The following is a 21,563-nucleotide window of genomic DNA, read 5'->3' as shown; positions in this document are numbered from 1 at the left end:
GGCAGGTGGATTCCCTGCCGGAGGAGTTAACACCTTTTGCGTGGAGCACCACGCACCTCCTCTATCTGGGAGTCCACCTTAGCCCTGCTGAGGAAGCCTGGCCGCAAACTGGCAGGAGTTGGAGGCGAAAGTCACCGCTCGGCTGGGGCGCTGGACAGGACTGCTCCGAGTGCTTTCCTACAGGGGCCGAGCACTGGTCATAAACCAACTGGTGGCCTCCATGCTGTGGTACCGGTTGGTCACTTTGGCCCTGCCCCTGCATTCGCCACCAAGATCCAGAAGAAACTCGTAGATTTCTTCTGCAGCAAGAGGAAACACTGGGTCTCTGCCGCGGTCCTGAGTCTCCCGATCGAGGAGGGACGCCCCTCACTGTGGGTGGCGAGGGGGCTCGGGAGAGCGGAGCGCTCCCGGCCCAGCTGATCCCCGCTCGGCCAGAACTGCTCATCGGACCCAGGCCCCGAACACCACCTCGGGAGCCGGTCCCGCACAACCCGAGCCGCCTCTCGGAAACGCCCTCCGTGCCATTCCAATCGGTGCGGAGGGGTTTCCTGTACGGGCTGCTCCTGCACACTCTTCACTTCCTCGCCCTTGTCTCCCCTATTGCCTGCCCCTCTTCCGCAGTTACATTCGCGCCCGGGTGTCCCTGGAGAAGGAGCATGCGGTGTCCGCCAGTACGCTTGAGGCCTTCTGCGACCGGTGAGCACCGCAGGGACTGGAGTGCATCGTCAACACCGAGAATGGCATTTTAATTTGAGTTTTTGGTTTATTTATCTGTTTTTAATAAAGTTATTTTAAAAATGTAAATATGTATATAAAGGGGGCCTGAGGTATAAAGGCCATCTTAAAAAAAAACAATTGGGTTAGATACAGAGTAAAGCTCCCTCTAAAAAAAAAGGAAAAAAAAAAACGGGATCCTGGCCAGTCCATCCAGGACAACATCCAACTGGTCCGGGACCTGATCCATCTTTCCCAGAGGAGTGGCCAGTCCGTCGCCTTTCTCTCCCTCGATCAGGAGAAGGCGTTCGACAGGGTGGATCACAAATAGCTTTTCGGGACTCTTTCTTCAGTCCAAAGTGGGTGACCTCACATATCCCCACGTTGAACTCCATCTGTTACAGTTTTGCCCATTTACTTAATCTCTCAATGTCCCTTCAGCTTCCTGCTCTCATCAACACAGTTTATTGTGCCACTTACCTTAGTGCCATCTGCAAACTTCCATATGTGTTATTTCTTCCTCAAAGTCATTTATAAATATAGTGAAACGCTGAGGCCCCAGTACAGGTCCCTGGGTCTCTTGTCACATCCTGCCAATTTTGAGTACATACCCATTATCCCTACTGTGGTTCCTACCTCCTTACCAATTCCCTACCTGTGTCAATAGGTTACCGTTAATTCTATACGCTCTCATTTTTGTCACAGTCTGTCATGTGGAACCTTGTTAAATGCCTTCTGGAAGTCCAAATAAATAACATCCATATAAATTCCCTTATCTACCATGTTAGTTACATCATCAGAAATCCAACTAGGTTCATTAGACTTGACTTACCTTTTATAAATCCATGCTGACTGACAAACACCCCTATTACATCTCTTATGGTAACTCTCACCAAGTCCTGTTCACCCATCACCCACAGTGCTTACTGACCTACACTGGCTTCCGGTCTGGCAAAGCCTCAATTTTAAAATTCTCATATTCATGTTCAAAACATAAAAAAAGGAGCAGGAGCAAACCATTCAACCCCTCGAGCCAGCTCTGCCGTTCAACAAGATCATGGCTGATCTATCTCAATTCCACCTTCCCACCCCATATCCCTTTATTGCCTTAGTACCCAAAAATCTATCGAATTCAGTCTTGAATATACTCAACAACTGAGCATCCACAGCTCTCTGGGGTAAATACCTCCATGGCCTCACCCCTCCCTATCGCAGTAATCCTCTCCAGCCCCACAACCCTCTGAGATCTCTGCACTCATCCAATTCTGGCCTCTTGAGCATCCCTGATTTTAATCCTCCACCATTGGTACCTGCACTTTTAGCTGCCTGGGCCCTAATCTGTAGAATTCCCTCCCTAAACCTCTCTACCTCGCAACCTCGCTTTCCTCCTATAAGATGCTCCTTAAAACCTACCTGTTTGACCAAGCTTTTGGTCGCTTGTCCTAATATCTCCTTTCTGGCTTGGTGTTAAATTTGTTTGGTAATCAGAGAATTGTTACAGCGCAGAAGGGGGCCATTTGGCCCATAGTGTCCGTACTGGCTCTCTGAAAGAGCAATTCACTTACTGTCACCTCCCCATAACCCTGCACATTCTTCCTTTTCATATAACTGTCTAATTCCCTTTTGAATGTTTCAATTGAACCTGCCTCCACCACGTTCTCAGGCAGCGCATTCCTGACCTTAACCACTCGCTGTGTGAAAATGTTTTCCTCATGTCACTTTTGCTTCTCTTACCAAATACTTTAAATCTGTGCCCTTTCATTCTCGATCCTTTCACAAGTGGGATCAGTTTCTCTCTATCTACTCTGTCCAGACCCCCTCACGATTTTGAATACCTCTTTCAAATCACCTCCTCTTCTCCAAGGAGAATAGTCCTAACTTCTCCAATCTATCTTCATAACTGAAATTCCTCATCCCTGGAACCATTCTCATGAATCTTTTCTACACCCTCTCCAACACCCTCACATTTTTCCTAAAGTGCGGCACCCAGAACTGGACGCAATAATCCAGCTGAGGCCGAACTAGCATCTTATACAAGTTCAACATAATTTCCTTGCTCTTGTACTCTATGTTAAATTTCAGAAAGCTTGTTATGGAAGGATAATGCTGTAGCCTATATTTACTCAGTTTCACATTTATTGTGCAGAGTAACTCAAAACCCTCCACCAGTCTCAGTGAGTGTCTGCTTATAAGTGCTCAACTAAGACCCCAATGAACACCCTCTACCTGCATATAATCAAACCACTGATACACAATTAACAGATTAACATTCTATGCCCCTATTAATAAAGCCCAGAATACTGTTTGCTTTATTAACCACTCTCTCAACCTGTCCTGCCACCTTCAATGATTTACGAACATACAAATTAGGAACAGAAGTCGGCCATTTGGCCCCTCAATCCTGCTCCGCCATTTAAATAAGATCATGGCTGATCTCTTTGTATTTTGAATTCCACACTCCCATCTACCCCCGATAATCTTTGATTCCCTTGCCTAACAAGAATTTATCTACCTGAGCCTTCAAAATATGCAATGACCCCACCTCCACCACCTTCTGAGGCAGACAGTTCCAAAGTCACACAATCCTCTGAGAGAAAATATTTCTCCTCATCTCTGTCCTAAAAGGGTGACTCCTAATTTTAAAACAATGCCCCCTAGTTCTGGACTCCCCACGAGACTTATGCACATATACACACCGAGATCCCTCTGCTCCTGTGCCCTCTTTAGAATTGTACCCTTTATTTTATATTGTCTCTCCATGTTCTTCCTACCAAAATGTAACACTTCACATTTCTCCACACTGAACTTTTCTGCCTGTTCCACCAACTTGTCTATGTCCTTTTGAAGTTCGACACTATCCTCATAATTCACAATTGCTCCTGTGAAGCGTCTACATTAAATAGGAACATAGCAGCAGGAGTAGGGCATTCAGCCCATCGAGCCTGCTCCGCCATTCAGTATGATTATGGCTGATCACCCACTTCAATGCCTTTTTCCCACCCTATCCTCATATCCCCTTATGTCATTGGTATTTAGAAATCTATCAATCTCAGCTTTAATCATACTCAATGACTGAGCTTCCACAGCCCTCTGGGGTAGAGAATTCCAAAGATTCACAACCTCTGAGTAAAGAAATTTCTCCTCATCTCTGTCCTAAGTGGCTTTCGCCCTTATTTTGAAATTGTGACCCCTGGTTCTAGACTCCCCAACCAGGCGAAACATCTTAGCTGCATCTACCATGTCTATCCCTTTTAAGTATTTTGTAGGTTTCAATGAGATCACCTCTCATTCTTCGAAACTCTAGAGAATACAGGCCCAGTTTCCCCAATCTCTCTTCATAGGACAGTCCCACCATCCCGGGAAGAAGTCTGGTGAACCTTCGTTGAACTCCCTCTATGGCAATAATATCCTTCCTAAGGTTTTCTTTTGGGCCTCCTTATCTCGAGAGACAATGGATACGCGCCTGGAGGTGGTCAGTGGTTTGTGAAGCAGCGCCTGGAGTGGCTATAAAGGCCAATTCTGGAGTGACAGGCTCTTCCACAGGTGCTGCAGAGAAATTTGTTTGTTGGGGCTGTTGCACAGTTGGCTCTCCCCTTGCGCCTCTGTCTTTTTTCCTGCCAACTACTAAGTCTCTTCGACTCGCCACAATTTAGCCCTGTCTTTATGGCTGCCCGCCAGCTCTGGCGAATGCTGGCAACTGACTCCCACGACTTGTGATCAATGTCACACGATTTCATGTCGCGTTTGCAGACGTCTTTATAACGGAGACATGGACGGCCGGTGGGTCTGATACCAGTGGCGAGCTCGCTGTACAATGTGTCTTTGGGGATCCTGCCATCTTCCATGCGGCTCACATGGCCAAGCCATCTCAAGCGCCGCTGACTCAGTAGTGTGTATAAGCTGGGGGTGTTGGCCGCTTCAAGGACTTCTGTGTTGGAGATATAGTCCTGCCACCTGATGCCAAGTATTCTCCGAAGGCAGCGAAGATGGAATGAATTGAGACGTCGCTCTTGGCTGGCATACGTTGTCCAGGCCTCGCTGCCGTAGAGCAAGGTACTGAGGACACAGGCCTGATACACTCGGACTTTTGTGTTCCGTGTCAGTGCGCCATTTTCCCACACTCTCTTGGCCAGTCTGGACATAGCAGTGGAAGCCTTACCCATGCGCTTGTTGATTTCTGCATCTAGAGACAGGTTACTGGTGATAGTTGAGCCTAGGTAGGTGAACTCTTGAACCACTTCCAGAGCGTGGTCGCCAATATTGATGGATGGAGCATTTCTGACATCCTGCCCCATGATGTTCGTTTTCTTGAGGCTGATGGTTAGGCCAAATTCATTGCAGGCAGACGCAAACCTGTCGATGAGACTCTGCAGGCATTCTTCAGTGTGAGATGTTAAAGCAGCATCGTCAGCAAAGAGGAGTTCTCTGATGAGGACTTTCCGTACTTTGGACTTCGCTCTTAGACGGGCAAGGTTGAACAACCTGCCCCCTGATCTTGTGTGGAGGAAAATTCCTTCTTCAGAGGATTTGAACGCATGTGAAAGCAGCAGGGAGAAGAAAATCCCAAAAAGTGTGGGATTTCCTAAGGTAAGGGGACCAAAACTGCATACAGTACTCCAGGTGCGGTCTAACCAAGGTTCTATACAATTGAAGCAAGACTTCACTACTCCTGGACTCAAATCCTCTTGTGATAAAGGCTAACATATCATTAGCCTTCCTAATTGCTTGCTGCACCTGCATGTTAGCTTTCAGTAACTCATTGACAAGGACACCCAGGTCCCTTTGTACGTCTACACTTTCTAATCTCTTAACATTTAAGAAATACTCTGCACATCTATTCCTCCTCCCAAAGTGGATAACCTCACATTTTTCCACATTATATTCCATCTGCCACATTCTTTCCCACTCACTAAGTCTGTCCAAATCCTCTTGAAGCCGCTTTGCTTCCTCACAACACACATTCCCACCTAGTTTGTGTTATCCGCGAACTTGGAAATACTACATTTGGTCCCCACATCCAAATCATTGATATATATTGCGAACAGCTGGGGCCCAAGCACTGATCCCTGTGATACCCCACTCGTCACAGCCTGCCAACATAAGAATGACCTATTTATTCCTACTCTCTGCTTTCTGCCTGTTAACCAATCCTTAATCCATGCCAGTATATTACCTCCTATCCCATGTACTTTAATTTTGCTAACCAACCTCCTGTGGGGGACTTTATCACGGGACTTTTGAAAATCCAAGTATACCACGTCCACCGACTCCCCTTTATCAATTCTGTTAGTAACATCCTCAAAAAACTTCAACAGGTTCGTCAAACATGATTTCCCATTCATAAATCCATGTTGACTATGCCCAATCAGATCATTATTATCCAAGTGTCCATTTATCACATCCTTTAGAATAGATTATTGCATTTTCCCATACAAGCCTAACAGGTCTGTAATTCCCTGTTTTCTCTCTCCCTCCCTTCTTAAATAGTGGGGTGACATTTGCTACCTTCCAATCTGCAGGAACTGCTCCAGAATCTATAGAATTTTGGAAGATGATCACCAATGCATCTATTATCTCTATAGCTACCTCGTTCAACACTCTGGGATGTAGAATATCAGGTCCTGGGGACTTATCAACCTTCAGCCCCATTAATTTCTCCAATACAACCTTCTTACTAATACTAATTTCCTTCAATTTCTCATTCCCCCTAATCCCTTGGATCTCTAATTCTGGGAGATTTCTTGTATCTTCCTCAGTGAAGACAGACTCAAAGTAATCATTTAGCTTCACTGCCATTTCTCTATTCCTCATTATAAATGTGTCATATAACAGCAAGTTGTTGCTATTATAAGTCAAACCTTCCCTCCTGGGAGCCTCTTAGCTTCCGTTTAAATGGAATTGTGTAGCTATGGTTTCCACTCCTTAAACCACCCATGTTTAAATCAGGTAAATAGTGCAAACCCAATTTCCATTACAGTTCTTGTCAATTACGAGTTGCCGTGCACAGTATTGCTATTCAGGCAGAAACAGGTGTTCAGGGAGCAGGTAGCAACTCGACTTACAACTGGACCTCACTGACCATCACTCATTCTGACTGCACCTCCCTCACATGCAATCAAATTATGCCGGATCAGTACCTCAACTCCCTTTACCCTCCTTTGCTCCTTATTCAATAAAAAGATAGCAAACACAGTTTCAAACACTCCCAACTGACTCCCAGAATCCACAGTTTTTTGGGAGTTCCAGATTTCCACTCCCCTTTGTACGAAGAAGTGCTTCCTGAATGGCCTGGCTCTAATTTTAAGGTTCTGCCCCCTTGTTCTCGACTCTCCCCCTGTCCCACACCAGAGGAAATAGTTTCTCTCTATCAACCCCATCTTTAATCAACTTTAAACACTTTGATTTGATCACCCCTTAATCTTCTATACTCGAGGGAATACAAGCCTAGTCTGTGCAACCTGTCCTCACAATTTAACCCTTTTAGCCCCAGTATCATTCTGGTGACTCTGCACTGCTCCCCCTCCAAGGCTGATATATCATTCCTGAGGTGCTGGGCTCAGACTAAACATAATACTCTAGATGAAGTCTAGGAACATAGGAACAGGAGTAGGCCATTCAGCCCATCAAACCTGCTCCACCGTTCAATAAGATCATGGCTGATCTTCCACTTCAATGCTTTTTTCCCATACTATCTTCATATCTCTGCTTTATTCATACTCAATGACTGAGCTTCCACAGCCCTCTGCGGTAGAGAATTCCAAAGATTCACAACCCTCTGAGTAAAGAAATTTCTCCTCATCTCTGTCCTAAGTGGTTTCCTCCTTGTTTTGAAGTTGTGACCCTGGTTCTGGACTCCCCAACCAGGGGAAACATTTTAGCTGCATCTACCCTGTTTATCCCTTTAAGTACTTTGTAGGTTTCAAAGCGATCACCTCTCAGTCACCCCAGTCTAACCAAGACTCTGGACAACTGGAGCAGCACCTTCTTTCCATTTGTATTTGAGGCTCCTCAAGAGAAAAGGGATGGAAGAGAGTGAGCCTGGACTACAGCCCAATATTGGGTACCGTTTATCCTCACACAAACCTCTCCTGCTCAGTCACTTCTGGATCTGCATTAGCTTGTAATGGCAAATTGCACTCATTATACACAGAGACATTTCAGAGAGATTTATGAGGCAATGAGGAGGGGGCGGAGTGGGGAACATTTGACACTGAGCAGAAAGGAAAAGTAGTGAGAGTGCAAAACTGTGACAACCATCATTTAGCTGGAACTCTGCCCGTTTCCTACCTCCTCCATTACGATAGCAGAGATAGGGGAATCTCCAGACATTTCCCAGTCCCACGCAGTATCCGATACAGGACAGCAAGAACTCGTGTTTCCCACCCCAGGTGCCTCGAGATGGCAGCGCCTCAGGAGGGAGTGCTGAGGTCCCAGAGGGAGACTGCAGCTGGGGTTCAGCACCCTCCTGGGTCCTGACATTGTTCTCCAAGTTCCTGTTGCTTATAGTCACCGGAGCCTGTGCAGGAAAAAGGCAGAAATGGACATTAGCAATGTCGCCATAGGCTGAAATTTTATATGGAATTACATAGAATGTACAGCACAGAAACCGGCCATTCAGCCCAAACAATCCATGGCGGCATTTATATTCTCCACTCAAGCCTCCTCCCATATTCATTACATAACTCCATCAGCAATACCCCTCTACTCCCTCCTCCCTCATATGCTTCCCCTTAACTGCACCTATATTGACCATTATTATAGAATAAAACTAATTAAAATGTCCAGTTGAATGGTGGCCTTTATATCAAGAGGGCCTGAAATACAAAGGGGTGGAATGTGGAGCTGGAGCTGTACAGAGCTCTGCTGAGACCCTGCTTGGAGTAATTGCATTGAGTTCTGGGCACCGCCCCTCAGGAAGGATATATTGTCCTTGGAGGGGGTGCAGTGCAGATTCACTAGAAAGATACTGGGGCTGAAAGGGTTAAATATGAGGGCTGGGTTAAAACCAGAGCCAGTTCACTCAGGTGTGATGTCAAAAAGAACTTCTTAACACAATGGGTAGTGAGAATTTAGAACTCTCTCCCCCGAAAAGCACTTGAAACTAGGGGTTCAATCAAAATTTCAAAAGGAAATTGATAGATTTTTAAGTGTAATAAGGGTTACGGAACCAAGTGTAGATGGAGTGAAGATATTACTCAGTTATGATTTAAGTGAATGGCGGAACAGGCTGTTCCTAAACAGCTTAGAAGGAGATCTTATTGAACCCACCGTGGCTCCGTGAAAGAGATATCCAATTAGTCCCACCCCCTGCTCTTTCCCCATAGCCCTGCAAAATTTTATGTCCAAGTATTTATCCAATTCCCCTTCTGAAAGTTATTATTGAATCTGCTTCAACCGTACGTTCAGGCAGCACATTCCAAATCACAACAACTCACTGAGTAAAAAAAAATTCTTCTCATCTCCCCCTCTATTTCTTTTGTCAATTACCTTCAATCTGTGTCCTCTGGTTAACGACCCTTCTGCCACTGGGAACCTTTTCTCCCTATCAAAGGCCCTCACAATTTTGAACAGTTTGATTTATCCTTAAATGCATCCAAACGATTTGCCTCAACTACTCCCTCCACCTTCAAATCTCTCTCTGGTTAGAGAAGTATGTAGTGCTTCATTACAGCGTTAGGACATCCAAAAGCGGCTGATAATTTACCTTTGAAGTGCAATCACTTGTTGTTTAGTAAATGCTGCAGCCACCTTGCAGAGGCAGAGCCCAGGATCAGTACATGGGAAAAATGAGCAATTCATCTGTTTTTGGTGATGTTGGTTGGGAGGTGAATGTTTTCTGGGACACTGGAAGAAACTTGAGCTCATCTTCAAATCATGCTGTGAGATCTTTTACTTCCAGTTATCAACTCCAGAAATGCATCACTCCCTTACTATTATGATGGAGTGTTTGGTGGAGGGCACCGGTCAGCTCCGACAACATGAGCGCAACCTCCAGTCCTTCGGCGCCCTGCCTTCAGCAGGTCCTCCCCCAGAACTCTGCGCGTATCCTCGCTGGATGGATCCAAAGAGAACAACGCACTGTAGTAGGTAGGGACCAAAAGGCCCATTCCCTCCAGACCCGTGACGGAGGATCCGTCATCAGCCAACAGCTCAACAAGCTGCTTAAGGATTCCCCTGACATTTTTCCAGTGAGTGGAAGAAGGGTGAGGCATGGTCCAAATCTTCTAGGATGTGGATCTGGGAACCTCACATATTCGCCTTGGGACCCTATGAGCTGCAGGTCCCTCAGCACGCTCTTCTTAGAGTCATAGAATTATACAGCACAGAAACAGAAACTTCAGCCCATCGTGTCTGTGCCAGCCATCAAGCACCTAACTATTCTAATACCATTTTCCAGCACTTGTCCCGTAGCCTTGTATGCTATGGCGTTTCAAGTGCTCATCTAAATACTTCCTAAATGCTTCCTGCCTCTACCGCCTCTTCAGGCAGTATGTTCCAGATTCCAAACACCCTCTGGGTGAAAGAATTCTTCCTCAAATCCCCTCTAAACCTCCTGCCCCTTACCTTAAATCTATGCCCCCTAGTTATTGACCTCTCCGCTGAGAAAAAGTTTCTTCCTATCTAACTTATCAATGTCCCTCATAATTTTGTATACCTCAGTCATATCTCCCCTCAACCTTCTCTGCTCTCAGGAAAACAACCCTAGCCTTTTGTCTCTCTTCATAGCTGAAATGCTCCAGCCCAGGCAACATCCTGGTGAATCTCCTGTGCACCCTCCCCAGTGCAATCACATCCTTCCTATAGTGTGGTGCCCAGAACTGTACACAGTACTCCAGCTGTGGCCTAACTAGCATTTTATACAGCTCCATCATAACCTCCCTGCTCTTATATTCTATGCCTCGGTTATTTAAAGGCAAGTATCCCATATGCCTTCCTAACCACCTTATCTACCTGTGCTGCTGCCTTCTGTGATCTATGGACAAGCACCCCTTGCCTTGTTAATCCTCCCAAAATGCATCACCTCACACTTCTCAGGATTAAATTCCATTTGCCACTGCTCCGTCCATCTTACCAGCCCATCTATTTCTTCCCGTAATCTAAGGCTTTCCTCCTCACTATTTATGACACCACCAATTTTCGTGTCATCTGGGAACTTACTGATCATACCTCCTATATTCACGTCTAAATCGTTAATGTACACTACAAACAGCAAGGGTCCCAGCACCGATTCCTGTGGTACACCACTGGTCACAGGCTTCCATTTACAAAAACAACCCTCGACCATCACCTTCTGCCTCCTGCCACTAAGCCAATTTTGGATCCAATTTGCCAAATTGCCCTGGATCCCATGGGCTCTTACCTTCTTAACCAATCTCCCATGCGGGATCTTATCAAAAGCCTTATTGATGTCCATGTAGACTACATCGACTGCTTTACCCTCACCTACACATCTAGTCACCTCCTCGAAAAATTCAATCATGTTAGTTAGACGCGATCTCCCCCTGACTAAGCCATGCTGACTATCCCTGATTAATCACTGCCTCTCCAAGTGGAGATTAATCCTGTCCCTCAGAATTTTTTCCAATAGTTTCCCAACCACTGATGTTAGACTCAACGGCCTGTAATTAACTGGTTTATCCCTGCTACCCTTCTTGAATAATGGTACCACATTTGCTGTCCTCCAGTCCTCTGGTACCTCTCCTGTAGCCAGAGAGGATTTAAAAATTTGTGTCAAAGCCCCTGCTATCTCTTCCCTTGCCTCACATAACAGTCTAGGATACATCTCATCTGGGCCTGGGGATTTATCCACTTTTAAGCCTGCTAAAACGGCTAATACCTCCTTCCTTTCAATGCTACTATGTTCAAGTATATCACAATCCCCCTCCCTGATCTCTACATCGTCCTTCTCCATAGTGAACACCGATGAAAAGTAATCATTTAAAACCTCACCTATGTCCTCCGGCTCCACACAAAGATTGCCACTTTGGTCCCTAATAGGCCCTACTCTTTCCCTGCTTATCTTCTTTCCCTTTATATACTTATTAAAACGCCTTAGGATTTTCCTTTATCTTGCCCGCTAGTGTTTTTTCATGTCTCCTCTTTGCTCTCCTAATTACTTTTTTAAGTACCCCCCTACATTTTCTATACTCCTCTCGGGCCTCCACTGTTTTCAGTGCTCTGAAACTGCCATAAGCCTCCTTTTTTTTCCTGATCCAATCCTCTACATCCCTTGACATCTAGGGTTCCCTGGACTTGTTGGTCCTACCCTTCACCTTAACGGGTACAGATTGGCTCTGAACTCTCACTATTTCCTATTTGAATGACTCCCACTGGTCTGATGTAGACTTTCCTACAAGTATCTGCTCCCTGTCCACTTTGGCCAGATCCTGTTTTATCATATTGAAATCGGCCTTCCCCCAATTCAGTTCCTTTATTTCCGGTCCATCTTTGTCCTTTTCCATAACTACGTTAAATCTTACAGTCTTATGGTCACTATCCCCGAAATGATCCCCCACTGACACTTCTACCACTTGTCTGGCTTCATTCCCTAGGATTAGGTCCAGTACTGCCCCTTCTCGTATAGGACTTTCTACGTACTGGCTCAAAAAGCTCTCCTGTATGCATTTTAAGAATTCTACCCCCTTTAAGCCTTTTGCACTAAGACTATCCCAGTTGATATTGGGGAAGTTGAAATCCCCTACTATTATTACCCTATTATTTTTACACCTCTCTAAGATTTGCCTACATATTTGCTCCTCTATCTCTCCCTGACTGTTTGGAGGCCTGTAGTACACTCCCAGCCAAGTCATTGCCCCCTTTTTGTTTTTAAGTTCTACCCATTTGGCCTCATTTGAGGAACCTTCTAAGATATCATCCCTCCTTACTGCAGTAATTGACTCCTTGATCAACAGTGCAATGCCACCTCCTCTTTTATCCCCTCCCCTGTCACGCCTGAAGATTCTATACCCTGGAATATTGAGCTGCCAGTCCTGTCCTTCCCTCAACCATGTCTCTGTGATAGCAATAATATCATAATGCCATGTGTTAATCAACGCCCTCAATTCATCTGCCTTACTAATAAGACTCCTTGCACTAAAATAGATGAAATCCAGCCTTGCATTTTTCACTTGTGCCTTAACAAATCTATATTTGCTCTGCCTTCAAGACTGACTCAGTTTCTCTTCTATATTTGACTGTGCATCACCCCCTACTGTACCTCCATTCTGTATCCCATCCCCCTGCCAAATTAGTTTAAACCCCCGCTCCCCCCCCCCCCCCCATCAGCACTAGCAAACCTCCCAGCAAGGATGTTGGTCCCGTTCCAGTTCAGGTGCAACCCGTCCAACTTGTACAGGTCCCAACTTCGCCAGAAACAGACCCAGTGATCCAGGAAACTACAACCCTCCCTCCTGCACCACCTCCTCAGCCACGCATTCATCTGCTCTATCCTCCTATTCCTATACTCGCTAGCATGTGGCACCGGGAGTAATCTAGAGATTACAACCTTTGAGGTCCTGCTTTTTAATCTGTTACCTAGCTCCCTAAATTCTTGTTGCAGGACCTCATCCCTCTTTCTACCTATGTCGTTGGTACCAATGTGTACCACGACCTCTGACTGTTCACCGCCCCCCTTCAGAATGTCCTGCAGCTGCTCCGAAACATCCTTGACCCTAGCACCAGCGAGGCAACATACTATCCTGGAGTCTCGTTTGCGGCCACAGAAATGCCTCTCTGTTCCCCTTACAATTGAATCCCCTATCAATATGGCTCTCCCACACTTTTTCACCCCCTCCTGTGCAGCAGAGCCATCGTGGTGCCACAAACTTGGCTGTTGCTGCTTTCCCCGGGAGACCATCCCCCCAACAGTATTCAAAGTGATATACTTGTTTGAGAGGGGGATGACCACAGGGGACCCCTGCACTACCTGCCTACGCCTATTACTCCTCCTGGTGGTCACCCATCCCTTTTCTGCCTCTGCAGCCATTACCTGCGGTGTGACCACCTCGCTAATCGTGCTATCCATGATGTCCTCAGCATCGCGGATGCTCCACAGTGAATCCATCTGCAGCTCCAGCTGCACAATGCGGTCAGCCAGTAGCTGCAGCTGGACACACTTCCTGCACACATGGTCGCCAGGGACACTGGAAGTGTCCCTGATTTCCCACATAGCACAGGAGCAGCATGCCATGGGGCTGAGCTCTCCTGTCATGACTTAGCCTTAGATTAAGCTCCTTAGTTACTCCCTTTAATTTAGAGTACTAATTACGCTAGGGACCTTATTCTACTCCAAACACAACCTACTGCAATCTAAAGTCCCTACCTTTACTTTTACTTCAGCTACTGAAAGTAGTAAAAAGGGGTAGAAATACCCACCTGTTCCTACTTACCAATCAGTTGCCTCCCTTTGCAACGCGTCACTTTCTGAACTGTGACATCAGTCCTGGAACACTCTCGCTGTCCCTGTGAGAGTGTGTGAGAGTATGCCTCGTTGGAATTCCCGCTCGCCGGTGCCTGTCTCCTTGCAGGTCCACCTTGGTCTCGCTCCTTCCCTGGCCTCTTTCAGCCTCTCTTAAGCGTCTGGAACTCCCGCTCACTGGTGCCTGTCTCCTCGCAGGTCCACCTTGGTCTTGCCTGTATGCTTGGCACAGGGCTGGATCTGCGACGGCATGACCGAGGCGGGATTCCAAGTCGAGCACCTTCCTCTCCAGGCGCCCCAATCTCAGCTTCCCGCCTCTTGGTCGGCCCCTTCGTGTGCTCCTGACAGAAAACACGGATGTGACTCTTGCCCACAGCCCACCATAGCCTCAAGGAGGGGAAGCCCCCTGCTTCCTTCTCCAGTCAGCCCAGAATCGACGGGTCCTGGAATCACTCGTCCTCCAGCAGCCGGTTGTTAAAGTGCCAGTACGCGGACTCCGCCCTCGTGCAGAGTGGAGTGAACTCTGCACACACCAGGTGGTGGTCCGAGCACGGCACCAGCCGCATGGAAGCCACCGAGATGCGGGAGACGTACGCCTGCGAAATGTAGAGGTGGTCGATTCGGGACCCTCCTCCTCCAAACCTCCATGTGAAGACGCTGGAGTTGGGATGGAGATTCCGCCAGACGTCCACCAAGTCGAGAGAGCTGATCAGTTCCCTCAACTTCTCCACCGATGCTTGGGCGCGCTGAGGACCGGAGCAATCTATCACCTCAAGGGTGCAATTAAAGTCCCCTCCGAGGATGATGCGCTCGCCGCTACCAATAGGCCCCCTGTATCTAACCACGTGCTGTACCTGTCCTGGGAGTGTTTGATGGGGACAGTGTAGAGGGAGATTTACTCTGTATTGAAGCCCGTGCTGTACCTGCTCTGGGAATGTTTGATGGAGACAGTGCAGAGGGAGATTTACTCTGTATCTAACCCTGTGCTGTACCTGTCCTGGGAGTGTTTGATGGGGACAGTGAAGAGGGAGATTTACTCTGTATTGAAGCCCGTGCTGTACCTGCTCTGGGAATGTTTGATGGAGACAGTGCAGAGGGAGCTTTACTCTGTATCTAACCCCTTTTTTTACTCTGTATGTAACCCCAGTGCTGTACCTGTCCTGGGAGTGTAGCTTTACTCTTTGACAGACATAATTTAAACACCTCAATTAGATCACACCTCAATCTTCTAAATTCAAGGGTAGTGTCCTCGGCCCAAGTATCTTCAGCTCCTCCATCAAAATGTTAGAAATGCGGATGTTTGCTGATGATTTCTGACTGTTCAGTTCCATTCGTAGCCTCTCAGATTATTAAGCAGTCTGTGCCCACATACAGCAAGACAACATTCAGACTTGGGCTTTTTAAAAATTCATTTGTGGGATGTGAGCGCCGCTGGCAAGGCCATCATTTATTGCCTAACCATAATTGCCTTTGAGAAGGTGGTGGTAAGCTGCTTTGTTCAATCACTGCAGTCCATGTGGTGTAGGTATACCCACAGTGTTATTTTTTTTTGTAAACTTTTTTTCCAGCTTGGAGGAAGGTACATAGTGGAGTTCCCTAGGGATCGGTGTTAGCACCCCTGCATTTCTTGATATATGGTCATGACCTTGACTGGTGTACAGAACACAAACCCACAGTGCTATTATGGAGGGAGTTCCAGGATTTTGACCCAGTGACAGGTGAAGGAACTGTGATACAGTTCCAAGTCAGGATGGTGAGTGACTTGGAGGGGAACTTGCAGGTAGTGGTGCATCTGCTGCCTTTGTAGGTCACGGATTTGGAAGGTATTGTCGAAGGAGCCTTGGCAAGTTGCATCACGTAGATGGTACATACTGCCGCTACTGTGCGCCGATGGTGGAGGGAGTGAATATTTAAGGTGGTGGATCAAGCGGGCTGCTTTGTCCTGGATGGTGTTGAGCTTCTTGAGCGTTGTTGGAGCTCCACCCATCCAGGCAAGTGGAGAGTATTCCATCACACTCCTGACCTGTAGATGGTGGACAGGCTTTGGGGAGTCAGGAGGTGAGTTACTCACCGCAGGATTTCTAGCCTCTGACCTGCTCTTGTAGCCACAGCATTTATGTGGCTACTCCAGTTCAGTTTCTGGTCAAGGGTGACCCCCAGGATGTTGATCAGGGGGGATTCAGAACCAGTTGGATTTTTAGACCAATTCAACATCTTTCATGGCAATTTTTTTATGGGACTGAATTCAGTTTCAGAACTTGCTTTGGAGGGACCTGACCTTATAACCTCTGGATTGGCAGTTGAGCACTAACCACTAGGCTATCACATCCATACCAACAACCCTACCAGGATATTCTGCCAAATCCATCTACCAAGGATCTTGGTTGGCCCTTGAGTGAGGGTCCTGGATCTAAGCTGACATCCATGGCACTATACCACAGTGCTAATCAATACCTGCAGAAGAGGAGTGAGATAAACACCTACTGCACATTTAGATTCCTTGCTCCTGATCTACTTACTTTACACACATAATTCCATCTGCCCCACCCTCTCCTAAACTTCAGTAATCCTGTGTCACAGAGGCGTGTCTCTTTATGTCATTACAGTATCTGTTGTATGTTTTCTATGAGTGTGCATCACAGATATTCCTGCTGACGTATCTAACTGCCTCACACGCTGCCAGTTGTGACTGCTCGCACAGCAGGAGTGTGTGTAGTGAGCTTGGCTGATCCAATAACACACTCAGGCATGAAGGGCTGGCTACCTCAAAGAAAGAATGGACTTGAATCTATATAGCACCTTGCAGGACCTCAGGATCTATTGAAGTGTAGTCACTTTTGTAATGTAGGAAATGTGACAGCCAATTTGCGCACAGCAAGCTCCCACAAACAGCAATGAGATAATGACCAGATCATCTGTTTTAAATATTGGCCCAGGATACCTGGGAGAACTCCCCTGCTCTTCTTTGAAAAAGTGGCCAAGAGATGTTTTACTTCCACATGAGGGGGCAGACAGGGCCATGCTTTAATGTCTCATCCAAAAGACGGCACCTCTGACAGTGCAGCATTCCCTCAGTACAGTATGAGTATGCCAGCGTGGATTATGTGTTTGGGTCTCTGGAGTGGAACTTGAACTCACGAACTTCTGTAACAATAGCTGAGAATGCCACTCATAGAGCCGCATAAATCGAGAATGCACAATAATCTTTCCCTGATTACTCAAACTAGAATGAAGAAGGATAGGAACAAAAGGAATATATACTTCTATTTATGACATCATCAGGACTGTTGTTAAGCATTCAATGTAATGAACTATTTTTAGATGCAGTCACAAACAGCAGTGAGGTGAATAACAAGATTGTCATACATTTGACAGGAGTGCTGATGGGAGAAATGTTGGTCAACAGCTCTACATCAAACAGGGGTGTCAGTTTAAACATCACACCTGAAGGGAGGTATCGAAAGCAATGCAGCACACCTGCTATATGATGGATTATTGGCACACAATAGGTTGTTAGGATGTGGAATGCATGATCAGAAGTCATGAGTGCGGGAGAATCCATTGGGAGAGGGGGGAAATGGGGGGTGAAATTCAATTTCAGTGGGAACACCTGTTATGCAGCCCCGAGCTGATCCTTTTTTCTGTCAAAGTCCATGGAAAGAAAGTTCTGTCTGATATAATGGATGGCTGATACATACCAGTCATTTTTTTGCCCCTGCCGATAATGATTTTCAACCCCATCACACGAAAGAAGCCAAGAAACAGGAAGAGGAGACAGCCATTTGACCATTCAACAAGATCATGTCTGATTTTCTACCTCAACTCCTCCTTCCTGAACTATCCCCATATCCCTTCATTCCCTTAGTACCCAAAAATCTATTCAACATCTGTCTAGAATAAACTCAATGACTTGAATCATAGAGTTATACAGCAGAGAAACAGGCCCTTCGGCCCATCGTGTCTGTGCCGGCCATCAAGCACCTATCTAGTCTAATCCCATTTTCCAGCACTTGGCCCGTAGTCTTGTATGCTATGGTATTTCAAGTGCTCATCTAAATACTGCTTAAATGTTGTGAGGGTTCCTGCCTCTACCACCTCTTCAGGCAGTGTGTTCCAGATTCCAACCACACTCTGGGTGATATTTATTTTCCTCAAAAACTTCCCCTCTAAACTTCATGCCCCTTACCTTAAATCTATGCCCCCTGGTTATAGATTCCTCCGGTAAGGGAAAACATTTCTTCCTATCTAACCTATCAATGCCCCTCATAATCTTGTACACCTCAATCAGGTTCCCCCTCAGCCTTCTCTGCTCCAAGGAAAACAACCCCAGCCTTTTCAGTCTGTCTTCATAGCTGAAATGCTCCAGCCCAGGCAACATCCTGGTGAATCTCCTCTGCACCCTCTCCAGTGCAAACACATCCTTCCGATAGTGTGGTGACCAGAACTGTACACAGTACTCCTAACTAGTGGCCTAACTAGCATTTTATACAGCTCCATCATAACCTCCCTGCTCTTATATTCTTTGCCTATATATCCATCTCTTTGGGGTAGAGAATTCCAAAGATTCTCAACCCTTCGAAAGAGGAAATTTGTCCTCATCTCAGTCCTAAATGGCCAGCCCCTTATCCTGAGACTGTGAGCCTGTGTTCTAGATTCCCCAGCCAGGGGAAACATTTTCTCAGCATCTACCCTGTCAAGCCCCTTAAGAATTTTACATGTTTCAGTTTCAGTGGGTGTACCTACTCCCCGAGGACTGCAGCGGTTAAAGAAGGCAGCTCACCACCACCTTCTCAAGGGCAATTAGGGATGGGCAATAAATGCTGGCCTAGCCAGCGACGCCCACATCCCACAAACGAATGAAAAAAAGCACTCCTTGAGTATTTATTAAATAGCGATCCTGTCTGCCCTCTCGGCTGCGTGTAAAAGATTCCACAGCCACTATTTTGAAGAAGAGCAGGGGAGTTCTCCCCAGTATCCTGGTCAATATTTATCCCTCAACCAACATCACTAAAAAATACAGGTTATCTGGTCATTATCACATGGCTGATTGTGGGATCTTGCTGTGCACAAATTGGCTGCTGTATTTTCTGCATTACATCAGTGACTTTGTGAAACGGAAGGGTTGGGAAGAAACTCATGAGAGTATTGAAGGAAACTGATATCCCTTGCAATTTTTGTATTTTTTGGTGCTGTTTGGAAACTGTTTGGCAATGTAATTTTTACAGATGTTTATGAATAAAGTATATTTTGGAAAAAAAAAAATCAGTGACTTTGCTTCAAAAGTTCTTCATTGGCTTTGACGTCCTTTGGGGATGCCCTGAGATTGTGAAGACACTATGTAAATGCAAGACTTTTTTTCCTGGCCAATATTTATTCCTCAACCAACATCATTTATATAACAAAAACAAGAAATGCTGGATTCACTCAGCAGGTCTGGCAGCATCTGTAGAAAGAGAAGCAGAGTTAACGTTTCGGGTCAGTGACCCTTCTCGGGTTCTGAAGAAGGGTCACTGACCCGAAACGTTAACTCTGCTTCTCTTTCTACAGATGCTGCCAGACCTGCTGAGTGAATCCAGCATTTCTTGTTTTTGTTTCAGATTTCCAGCATCCGCAGTATTTTGCTTTCATTTATATAACAGATTAGCTGGCCATTCATACATGCTATTTATGGTATTGTGCTGTGCATAAATTGTCTGCCCCGTTTCCTACATTACGACAGCAATTGCACTTTAAAAAATTACTTTGTTGGCTGTGACATGCCTTGGGACATTCTGAGGTTGTGAAAGGCGATGTGTTATGGTCTAGAATGCATTGTCTGAAAGGTGGGGGGGGCGGGTGGAAGCAGATTCAATTATAACTTTCTACGGGAATTGGATAAACATTTGAAAAAGGAGATATTTATAGGGCTAAGGGGAATGAGCAGAGGTGTGGGACTAATTAGATACTCTTTCAAAGGGTCAGCACAGACACAAAGGGCTGAATGGCCTCCTTCCATGCTGGAGAATGCTATGAGTCTATAAAGCCTAAGTCCTTCTTCCTCTTGTGAGCAAATAACAGCTACAGGCATTTGCTGATGCTGCAATGAGGTTACCTGCCTGTTCCTACTGGTTATCAAAAATTAGATAATTTTTTTTCATTTTGTCAGCCAGATCACGCACAGGCATGAACAGGGGCCAGTGATCAAACCGGTTCACATTCATAACTTCAATTACAACTGGTGAGTCACTTCCAGTGACGTGCTGCCAATGAAATACAAGCTGTGTTCTTTAAATACTTCCTCAAACTCTGCCCCAATCCAGCAGTCAGAAAATGCCAGTTAACAGGTTAGAAAGAAAAGAAAGAATTGCATTTATATAGCACCTTTCACAACCTAAAGTGCTTTAAGAGTTAAGCTAGTCTTCTTTGCATAAAGAAATATTGTGAACACTCAGTCCTCCAACACCCGAAGGCTCCTTTCTACCTCTCCAACAGCTAGTTAACGCTGTCTTCAGCTTTACAATGATCTGGAAACTGTAAAACCCCTCAGGCTGTATGCACCAGTGAATGTTTGATACGGAATGTAAATGTATATTTTAAATATAACCTGTAATGGCAAGCGTAGTGAGACATCTCATGTACTGTATTGAAAGAAACTTTACAAATTTTGTGAATAAAGTATATATTTGGAAAAAAAATACAATTACCAACCAGAACACAAGAACAGTTGGTGCTTGAGCTAAAGTTCTGACAGAGACTCTACGTCTCTGCTGGCCTCTCTGCATTGCTAATAGCCTCGGGGTAATTGTTTTTCTCTTTGTCACTGGACTATTACAATACATTTTCCATCAAAGATGTTTGTTTCAATATCCTTTTGACAAGTCGCCATTTACACTGTCTTCTTGACATGTTTTCAAACGATTGCAAGTTGATGGGAGTTAACAGGATTCAAGGTAGATTTACCAAACACCCACACCCGCTCTCCCTCCCCAAGCCCACCTCACCTGTTGGCTTCCAGATGGTTTTATTTCCTGATCGATACTGTCTGTGTTCTGCATATAATTGGCCCATTTTTCTAGAAGTCTCATTTAGAACAGCTTTAAGTTGCTCCTGGTTGACATCAAGAGATAAGTAAGATCGATCTGGAGTGAAGGCACAGTCCACAGTTAGAGGCAGAAAGCGAGGTGCTGACAGGCAAGCTATTCCCAGCACGGTTTCTGAGAGGGACACCAATGTCTCACCTGTAATGTGATCCTTCACCTGTCTCCATGGAGACAGTAACAAAACACCTGGAGGCCACTGTGTTTATCGCATGTATAATAATGCAGAGTGACAGAGGGTGGAGCTATTCTCATGCCAACTCTTCCAGATAGCTATAGGTTTGGTGTACGTGGAAAATTTCCATTCTGTGGTAGAAGGACAAAATACAAAGCACAAAAAAGCACGTCCCGAAGTG

At 45.9% G+C, this 21,563-nt stretch overlaps 1 protein-coding gene across 1 annotated transcript in view; it reads right to left on the bottom strand.

Moving 5' to 3' along the window:
• Positions 1 to 21,324, bottom strand: part of slc6a7 (solute carrier family 6 member 7) — a 107,373-nt gene extending 86,049 nt beyond the window's left edge. Inside the window, exons 1-2 of the mRNA XM_068032762.1 lie at positions 21,112 to 21,324; positions 8,002 to 8,230 (exon numbers count right to left, since the gene is read on the bottom strand). Of these exons, the coding sequence (XP_067888863.1) occupies positions 8,002 to 8,230; positions 21,112 to 21,195 (313 nt within the window). The 5' untranslated portion in view covers positions 21,196 to 21,324. The remainder of the gene's footprint in view (positions 1 to 8,001; positions 8,231 to 21,111) is intronic.
• Between the last annotated feature and the right edge of the window lie 239 nt (positions 21,325 to 21,563).

Source organism: Heterodontus francisci, chromosome 6 (genome assembly GCF_036365525.1).
Source record: "Heterodontus francisci isolate sHetFra1 chromosome 6, sHetFra1.hap1, whole genome shotgun sequence".
Classification (NCBI taxonomy): Eukaryota; Metazoa; Chordata; class Chondrichthyes; order Heterodontiformes; family Heterodontidae; genus Heterodontus; species Heterodontus francisci.
This window is presented reverse-complemented; position numbering and strand designations above follow the sequence as displayed.